The sequence below is a fragment of the Lipotes vexillifer genome, unplaced genomic scaffold (genome assembly GCF_000442215.2).
Source record: "Lipotes vexillifer unplaced genomic scaffold, Lipotes_vexillifer_v1.1 scaffold680, whole genome shotgun sequence".
Classification (NCBI taxonomy): Eukaryota; Metazoa; Chordata; class Mammalia; order Artiodactyla; family Lipotidae; genus Lipotes; species Lipotes vexillifer.
The window spans coordinates 2,619,263-2,629,573 of NW_006780838.1; the positions used below are offsets into that span (position 1 = coordinate 2,619,263).

Sequence of the window (10,311 nt, forward strand, 5' to 3'; positions counted from 1 at the left end):
CCTTTCCAATCTCATCAGTTTCTTCCCTATAGTTTGAACCTGGCAACCACTTTAAATAATGAGTCTTACAGGTTGGTTGTAACAGCTTGATTTCAGAAGCATAATTTCAAAAAACATTTCATAATAACTATGCCCAACTTAATTCTATTTCCAGTGATTAAAACTGATTTGTTCTGCAGAATCAAATAGAAAACAAGAAATATTTTTTAAAAGTTTTTCACGCTGAAGAAATCATCTAATCCATCACTAAGAAATCTAACATGGTCTCTTCTTACGAGGATTAAAAGAAAAAATATATAGAGAGGGAGAGAGGGAGAGAGAGAAACTAGCACAGAGCCAGGCGTGTAGCAACATAACACATTAGATCCTTTTGTCTGTTTTCTCTGGCTACTCAAAAATTTAAAGCAAAGAATGTGGGAATGTTAACCAAGTCTTTTGGTTCAAGGCACAAAATTTCTTTAAAAGTTTTTATTGGTCAAGGCCTGCCAGAGTTAAGACATTAGAACAGCATACTGTCACGAGGTACTGGAAGTACTCCTGCTGTAAGCAACTGATTTGGGTTTATTTGTTCTCATTAAAACTACATACTTATCAAAATTCCCTCCATTCCCAACCAAAGGTCCTGTTCAATACAGCTGTCCCAGGCTGCAGAAGAATTTATTACTAATGTAATACAGTTACACAAAAAATGTACCCTTCCAGGGATGGCACAGATGACAGCAAGAGCTCTCCTCTAAATGGACTGATAATGATAGGATTTTCTCTCTAAAATATATCAGAGCTCTCAAAGATAAAAATACACAAATCTTCACCACCCAGCCTCTCTGCCTATACAGGAAACCACCAAGTTGTGAGAACATTTGTCACATAACGCACACATCAGGCCTCACAGGTGTTCGACAGGAATCACTAATGCTTGTTCCATGTGATGTCTTCCGTTAACCTGAAGCCTTTGGTTTATTTTGTGCAGCAAACCATTCATCACTTTTATCTTTTGCCAATGCCTATAGAAACAGAATTGGAATATTTATTTATTCTCAATCCATAAAATAAAACACATAGTCTACTTCGTACCTCACTGCACTGCCCACAATCAAGAAATCAACAATTAAAAGACGTTCAGGGACTTCTATGGTGGCACAGTGGTTAAGAATCCGCCTGCTAATGCAGGGAACATGGGTTTGAGCCCTGGCCCAGGAAGATCCCACATGCCGCGGAGCAAATAAGCCCATGTGCTACAACTACTGAGCCTGCCCTCTAGAGCCTACGTGCCACAACTACTGAAGCCTACGTGCCTAGAGTCTGTGCTCTGCAACAGGAGAAGCCACTGCAATGAGAAGCCCACGCACCGCGACGAAGAGTAGCCCCTGCTCACTGCGACTAGAGAAAGCCCGTGCACAGCAACAAAGACCCAACGCAGCCAAAAAATAAACTAATTAATTAACTAAAGAAAGAAGAAAAAATGTCCATTCAGTATAGAGTCTTGTGTTTACTTTGACAGAGGATGCTGATGGGTATCAAGCAATCACTTGTTAGTTCTCATTTTGCAGAGTAAAGGGCAGAGCCTGCAGCCGGAATGTGTGGCTGACGCTGCCTGGAGAGCAGGCCAAGCACACCCGGCTGTGGGCTCTTTGGAACAGAAAGTGCTGTCATTCTCAGAGTCTGGGTGGGCTCTCAAGAATCTTTAGTGCTCAGGAGACTCAGTCTAATGATGAGACCAAATGTGAAAAGCTATTTTGATGTCTTAGCAATGAGCCTGGAATGATTTCCTTTTTCCACACCTCCTCCCACACCATTCCGCTGACGTTGGTACTGTTTGGTTTGGAATCTCTTAATTAAAAAAGAAGGCTTGTTAATAACAATATGTTTTGGTTCCACCAGAGTCCTTTTATCCTATCATTCCATGAGGTTGAGGTCATAGAAAGGGGCTTGTGGGCAGGGAGGGCAGGGGAGCCCAGCTTAAAACTGAAGTCTCTTTTTAAAAATTTTTATTTATTTATTTACTTATTTAGGCTGCTCTGGGTCTTCATTGCTGCACAGGGGCTTTCTCTAGTTGTGGTGAGCGGGGGCTACTCTTCATTGCGGTGCGCTGGCTTCTCATTGCGGTGGCTTCTCTTGTTGCGGAGCACGAGCTCTAAGCGCACAGGCTTCAGTAGTTGTGGCACACGGGCTCAGTAGTTGTGGCACACAGGCTCAGTAGTTGTGCCATATGGGCTCAGTAGTTGTGGCTCGTGGGCTACAGAGCGCAGGCTCAGTAGTTGTAGTGCACGGGCTTAGTTGCTCCCCGGCACGTGGGATCTTCCCGGACCCAGGGCTCGAACCCGTGTCCCCTGCACTGGCAGGTGGATTCTTAACCACTGAGCCACCAGGAAAGCCCCTAAACTGTTTTTTTTTTTTTTTTTTTTTTTTTTTTTTCTTGCGTTATGCGGGCCTCTCACTGTTGTGGCCTCTCCCATTTGCGGAGCACAGGCTCCGGACGCGCAGGCTCAGCGGCCATGGCTCACGGGCCCAGCCGCTCCGCGGCATGTGGGATCCTCCCGAAACGGGGCACGAACCCGTGTCCCCTGCATCAGCAGGCGGACTCTCAAGCACTGCGCCACCAGGGAAGCCCTAAACTGTTTTTTAAATTACTGGATTGATGCTTTAGAGAGCTAGTGCTAGCAACAGGGATTGATGGAAGGTGGGAGGAGGCTTTTGCAGTATTGCAGGTGAAAATGAGAGCTTTTTCAAAAGGGAAGTAGATAGACAAAGAATTTCAGAGGTAGAACTCACAGTTCTTGGCGACTAATTGCTAATAGAATGTAGGCGTGAGGAGAAACAATATTCAAAAATGGCTCTGTTTGTAAATCTAAAACTATTCTAAAATAAAAAGCATATTAAATGTTAAAAGAAAAACTGGCTCTGAGGATTCTAGCTTAAACAATTGTGATAACAGATACATAGTGCTATTCAGGGGCGGGAGAAGAGTATAGAAGAGGAAAAAAGAACTAGCTTGGAAACTTGAAAGACCTCAGTTTGAGCCCTTGCCTGCCACTTACTGAATGTATAATATTGGGTGACTTACTCTTTTGAGCCTCAGTTTCTTCATCTGAAAAGGGAATGCTATCCAACTTGTAGATTATGGTAAGAGTTGCAGAATATACATAAGGCACTTAAGAACATGTCAGTATAGGAGATGCTTAATAAATAGTAATTTTTATTTTTCTATTATACTAATGAAGACTGGATTTGAAGTAAGATAAATTAAGTTATAGGCATGTGGAGTTGAAATGTCCATGGTATATCCGGGTAAAAAGTTTCTCTGGCTATAACACTAGTCTGACAAAAACAGCATTAATCATAAAAGAAAAAGTTGATAAACTGGACTTAGAGAAATGTCTGTTCTTCAAAAGCCTATATTAAGAAAATAGTCAAGCCATTGAATGGGGAAAGTACTTGCATTTGCAGATTATCTAACAAATGACTTGTATCCAGAACTCCAACACAACAACAAGAAAGAGAAAAACAGTCAAAAAATTTTAAAACAGGAATTTAAGTGGGCCTTGAAATATAAGCAAATATTCAAATGAGAGAAGGGACATTCTAGGAGAATAAAATAATGTGAGCAAAGACACAGAGAGTGAAAATAAATTTATATTTAGAGGTTAGAGAATGGCTGAAATGTGAAATAGATCAGTGGTGTGTCTTCCAATTAGTTTGTCATGAAACTCAATGGATCAGATAAATTATTCTGTATTGATATAGTCCAATTATATTAAAGCTAAATAAAAAATACATAGGGCAGTAAAGAAACAAAAGAAAATACACAGGGCAAACCAACCGTATAAAACCACTTTTTAGGTGGTCAGGGAAATTTTAATAACAACTGAATTTTAGGTGACATCACGGACATACTGTTGGGAGTTCCCTGGTGGTGCAGTGGTTAAGAATCCACCTGCTAACAAAAGGAATAAAATACCTAGGAATAGACCTACCTAAGGAGACAAAAGACCTGTATGCAGAAAACTATAAGACACTGATGAAAGAAATTAAAGATGATACAAACAGGTGGAGATATACCATGTTCTTGGATTGGAAGAATCAACATTGTGAAAATAGACTATACTACTCAAAGCAATCTACAGATTCAATGCAATCCCTATCAAACTACCAATGGCATTTTTCACAGAACTAGAACAAAAAATTTCACAATTTGTATGGAAACACAAAAGACCCGGAATAGCCAAAGCAATCTTGAGAAGGAAAAACAGAGCTGGAGGAATCAGGCTCTCTGACTTCAGACTACACTACAAAGCTACAGTAATCAAGACAGTATGGTATTCGCACAAAAACAGAAATATAGATCAATGGAACAGGATAGAAAGCCCAGAGATAAACCCATGCACCTTATCTTTGATAAAGGAGGCAAGAATATCCAATGGAGAAAAGACAGCCTCTTCAATAAGTGGTGCTGGGAAAACTGGACAGCTACATGTAAAAGAATGAAATTAGAACACTCCCTAACACCATACACAAAAATAAACTCAAAATGGATTAAAGACCTGAATGTAAGGCCAGACACTATAAAACTCTTAGAAGAAAACACAGGCAGAACACTCTATGACATAAATCACAGCAAGATCCTTTTTGACCCTAGAGAAATGGAAATAAAAACAAAAATAAACAAATGGGACCTAATGAAACTTAAAAGCTTTTGCAAGGCAAAGGAAACCATAAACAAGATGAAAAGACAGCCCTCAGAATGGGAGAAAATATTTGCAAACGAATCAACCAACAAAGGATTCATCTCCAAAATATACAAGCAGCTCATGCAGCTCAATATCAAAAAAACAAACAACCCAATCCAAAAATGGGCAGAAGACCTAAATAGACATTTCTCCAAAGAAGATATACAGACTGCCAACAAATACATGAAAGGATGCTCAACATCACGAATCATTAGAGAAATGCAAATCAAAACTACAATGAGGTATCACCTCACACCGGTCAGAATGGCCATCATCAAAAAAATCTGCAAACAATAAATGCTGGAGAGGGTGTGGAGAAAAGGGAACCCTCCTGCACTGTTGGTGGGAATATAAATTGATACAGCCACTATGGAGAACAGTATGGAGGTTTCTCAAAAAACTAAAAATAGAACTACTATACAACCCAGTAATCCCACTACTGGGCATACACCCTGAGAAAACCATAACTCAAAAAGAGTCATGTACCACAATGTTCATTGCAGCTCTATTTACAATAGCCAGGACATGGAAGCAACCTAAGTGTCCATCGACAGATGAATGGATAAAGAAGATGTGGCACATATCTACAATGGAATATTACTCAGCCATAAAAAGAAATGAAATTGAGTTATCTGTAGTGAGGTGGATGGACCTAGAGACTGTCATACAGAGTGAAGTAAGTCAGAAAGAGAAAAACAAATACTGTATGCTAACACATATATATGGATTCTAAAAAAAAAGGGATCTGAAGAACCTAGGGGCAGGACAGGAATAAAGATACAGACATAGAGAATGGACTTGAGGACACGGGGAGGGGGAAGGGTAAGCTGGGACAAAGTGAGAGAGTGGCATGGCATATATACACTACCAAATGTAAAACAGATAGCTAGTGGGAAGCAGCCACATAGTGCAGGGAGATCAGCTCGGTGCTTTGTGTCCACCTAGAGTGGTGGGAGGGAGATGCAAGAGGGAGGAGATATGGGATATATGTAAAGCAATTATACTCCAATAAAGATGTTAAAAAAAAAAAAGAATCCACCTGCCAATGCAGGGGACACGGGTTGGATCCCTGGTCCGGGAAGATCCCACATGCTGTGGAGCAGTGAAACCCGTGCACCACAACTACTGAGCCCATGTGACTAGAGCCCGTGTCTGCAGCAAGAGAAGCCACGGCAATGAGAAGCCTGCGCAGAGCCCACGAGCCACAACTACTGAGCCCGCGCGCCTAGAACCCATGCTCCGCGACAAGAGAAGCCACTGTGATGAGAAGCCCACGCACTGCAATGAAGACCCAACGCAGTCAAATAAATAAATAAATAAATAAATAAATAAATAAATAAATAAATAAATAAATAAGAGGTTGATATAAGGAGGCAATATAACACTGTTAGCTGTAAAAAAAAAAAAAGGATATATTGTTATTTTTTAAGTGTGATTACGTCAATATTGTATATATGAAAATTCCTTAATTTTTGCTTTTTTTAAAAATTTATTTTTATTGGAGTATAGTTCCTTTACAATGTTGTAATTTTCACTTTTCAAATCATCTTAAAATGTGTAAAATACTTAAGTATTTAGGGTTGAAATGACATGGTGTCTGAAATTTGCCTTAAAATTCTCCAACAAATATCCCCACTGCCAAAAAAACAAGTGGGGTGGAAAGGAATGATGAAAAATTATGGCAGAGTTGACTGGTGACAGTCACATAGGGATTTTGTACTCTTTTGTGTATATATGGAATTTTTAATCATGAAATATTAAAAATAAAATCTTACAGAAAGAAACGGACAAAAGACAACACACAAATGTTGGTGAGGACGCAGAGCAGCTGGAACTCTTCTGTACATACATGGCCAATAGTGTAAAGCAGTTCAATCACTTTGGACAACTGTTTGGCAGTTTCTTAGAAAGTAAAAGCAATTCCCCTCCCAGGTATTTACCCAAGAGAAATGAAACACATGTCCACAAGAAGAGTTACATGAGAATGTTCAGAGCAGTCTTCCTTAAATAGATAAAAATCTGGAAAAAACTTCAGTGTCCACCATTGGAAGAATGGATAAGCAAACTGTTATATTCATAAAACTGAATACCACTCAGCAAAGAAAAAAGAGTTCTGGCATGTACAATTACACTGAGGAATCTCAAAAATGTTACGTTGACTGAAAGAAGCCATTCCATTTATATGAAGTCCAAGGACAGACAAAATTCATATGACAGAATTCAGAACAGTAGTTGCTGCTGGGAGGAGGGGTTGGGAACCAGAAATGGGCACAACAGAACTTTCTATAACAATGAAAATACTCTATATTTTGAGTAGTGGTTATACGAGTATATGTAACTGTCAAAACTCATCAAAGTGGACACTAAAATTTCTGTACACTTAAATTCTATGTATATTTTACCTCAGTAACAACAATGAAAAATGCTCATTTAGAGCTTAGTGGGGAGTGGGAACTAGAAGTTAGGAAGTTGAGAATGGATGATGGCTGAAGCACTGTGCAGAGATGACCAGAGTAACAGAAAACTTCTACTCAGAAGAGAAAGAATGTATAATGAGAGAGTAAAAGACAGCCAAAGTGGGACCGTGGGCAAAATCATTTCGGGATCAGTCATAGAAAAAGGTGCCTATGGCTGAGGGGAAGCTGTCAGAGAGATATAGGAAGATGGCAGGATCCCCAACATCAAGGGAGAAGAGAGCTCAAAAGAGGAGGAAGTTGGGGACTTCCCTGGTGACGCAGTGGATAAGACTCCACGCTCCCAATGCAGGGGGCCCGGGTTCGATTCCTGGTCAGAGAACTAGATCCCACACGCATGCCACAACTAAGGAGCCTGCGTACTGCAACTAAGCAGCCCACAGGCCACAGTGCAACTAAGGAGCCTGTGAGCCACAACTAAGGATATCGCCTGCTGCAACTAAGACCCGCACAACCAAATAAATAAGTAAATAAATAAATAAATATTTTTTTTTAAAAAAAGAGGAGGAAGTTGGTCAGTGATATGAAAGAGCAAGAAGAACAATCTAGCCAATTTGTCAACTAAGAGGTTGCCTGAGATTCTATTTTCCTTTATGGTAAAATCTGTAAATGCTATATTTTTTGTACATTTCCAGCTTTAATGAACAACAATTGAGCGTCCGTTATTATGTCAGCAGTTTGCCAAGCTCTATAAACAACACAACAATCCTATGAGGTGGATAATCTTATTTCCTCAAATTTTTGGATAAAAAACTACAGTTTAGAGACTTGAAGTAAATTTCTTAAGGTCAGTCACATAGATCCTAAGCGACAGAACCAGGACAGACTGATTCATTCCTTTCAGCAGCAGCAGCAGAGTATTCACTGAGTTCCAGCTACATATAAGGTATGTGCTAGAAGCTGGGGTACAACACTGCATGGTGCTAAAAGATCGTGTTTGATGAGGCTAGAAAAACAGTCACTGGATTTGGCAAGAGGAGGTCACCGATGACGTCAATGCGAGCGTCTCACTGTGTGACAGGAGCCAATGCGGAACAGAATGAAGTGTGAATGGGAGGTAAGAAGTAGAAATGGCGTGTAGGGGGATTTTTAAAACAAATCTGGAGAAGGAATATGGGGTAAATAAAAGATTTTTAGAAGATACTAGAGTTAGTTTGTATGCTTATGAGAACAATTTGCTAGGAAGGAAGAGAACGATGCTGTAGAGTGGAGAAGAGATGACCAAGGGTCTAAGGCAGTGAGAGGGGGTGGCGTCGGGGCACTTCCAATCACCGAGCAGAACAGTGATGTATTTAGCAGCAGTGGTTCTCCAAGGCAGCCCGAGGTGGAGGGAAGGCACACATACTGCACCCAGATAAGAGTCACATAGGTGGCAATGAAGTTGACACAAGCCTCTGGCTCAAAAGTCACCTCAAAAGGACACGGTTCTGAAAGTAAGAACTGGCTCCTGATGCTTGGGTCCTTCTTCATACACACTTAACAGCACCCCCTTGAGCTGAAGGTGAGATAAATTTAGAAAAGAGACTCACGTCATCCAATAATTTGCTTCCCTCTGGATCCATCTTAGAGAGTTCTCGAAATGCTTCATCCCCCACAAAGCAAATTTCATGTCCATCCTACACCAAAAGAGAGAAAAGAAATTTGGCAAAAAGACACCTCAGAAGAAAGCCGTGGTGCAGCCTGTCCTGTTCCTAGGTAATACTTACAGGGTCGGCCAAAATGATAACTTGCACTGTTGCTTTCCCTGGAGTGTCCAGACTCACCAGGGGAGTCAGAATCTTCTGGTTTTCCCTTTTCATCAAATCTTCTAAGTCTGACAACTTGAGGAAAACAAAAAAGCAAAGTGAGCAAGGGGTCCCACACCACTCTTGGGCTGTGGTCCTCGAAAGCCCCAGAGGAATCTCAGATCAACCAGAAAACTCTGGCGCCACTTGTTTGATTTTATATCTCAGCTACTCTTGAGACAACTGTTGAACTTGATATCAAAGCCACATCAACATGAACCTAGAGAAGGGAGGGTCAAGTTTCCTAGCTGTTTGAACTAGCTAGTCACAGAGTTTAAACAAAAGACCTGGTACCAAACATTACCTCTTTCTGGGGGCAAGAAAAGGCAATTCGTCCAAAAGCTGTTGCATGATCAACTGCCCCTTGGATGCCCTGTAGCTCCAGCTTACACTGAAAAGACATGAGAAAGCGGTTTATTTTTCAGAACAGGTTACGTGGTAAAAGAAAAAAATTCAAACAGGGCTAAAGGAATAAAGTAAATTCTCAGTCTCCCTCTTACTCTCACCCCAGAGGCAACCAGTCAGCAGGCATCCACAGGCATATATCCTTTTTTTTTTACACAAATGGTAGCATAATTTATGCACTATTCTGTCCCTTGTTTTTCTCCAGTTAATGTTACCATCTCAGCACGTAGAGACTCGCCTCATTCTTTTTGATGGCTGCTTACTAATCCATTCTATGGATGAACCATAAATGGTTGAACTATTGCTTAAATCCACAGGGCATTTAGGTTATTTCTTACATTTTGCTATTACAAACAATGCCGCAGCAGATAACCTTGTACATACTTCTTTGTGCACATGTAGGATAAGTATGTTTGTAAAATAAATTCCTAGGAGTAGACCTTCTGGCTCAAAGTAAAAGCACTAAATCATGCTCAAATGCTAAGTTATTAAGAGAAAAAAAAAAAAAAAGATTATCATTACAGCATTAAATCTTGCCTACATCTCTTCTGACTCAGCAAATCCACTCCTGAAAGGACACATTCCCCAAATATAAACAAAGGTAATATCTGGGTGGTGAGCTTACTGGCAATTTTAATTTTCTTCTTTCTGTCCTAAATATTGAATTACTATGAAGAAACTATGAGAATAACCTTCACGTTAACTTCATTTATAAGCCAAACTCATAGTAACAGATTATTTCTCTCCAAGATTGCTCACCTGGTTATCAGCATAGCCCAGCAAAGCCCTCTGCTTCTTTTCATCTTTTTCATAAATTTTCATTCCCAGTAGATTAGACCAGTAGTTCAAGGACTTCTGAAGATCAGACACTGCTAGAGTTACTTTTAATACAGGATCTGTAGGGTAACGAAACAGCAGGAA

The 10,311-nt window shown here is 40.3% G+C and overlaps 1 protein-coding gene across 1 annotated transcript in view; it reads right to left on the reverse strand.

Moving 5' to 3' along the window:
• Positions 1 to 204: 204 nt before the first annotated feature.
• The window catches only part of GLOD4 (glyoxalase domain containing 4), a 21,446-nt gene continuing 11,339 nt past the window's right edge, over positions 205 to 10,311 (reverse strand). The window contains exons 5-9 of the mRNA XM_007454238.1: positions 10,150 to 10,286; positions 9,290 to 9,376; positions 8,908 to 9,021; positions 8,731 to 8,817; positions 205 to 1,004 (exon numbers count right to left, since the gene is read on the reverse strand). Of these exons, the coding sequence (XP_007454300.1) occupies positions 939 to 1,004; positions 8,731 to 8,817; positions 8,908 to 9,021; positions 9,290 to 9,376; positions 10,150 to 10,286 (491 nt within the window). The 3' untranslated portion in view covers positions 205 to 938. The remainder of the gene's footprint in view (positions 1,005 to 8,730; positions 8,818 to 8,907; positions 9,022 to 9,289; positions 9,377 to 10,149; positions 10,287 to 10,311) is intronic.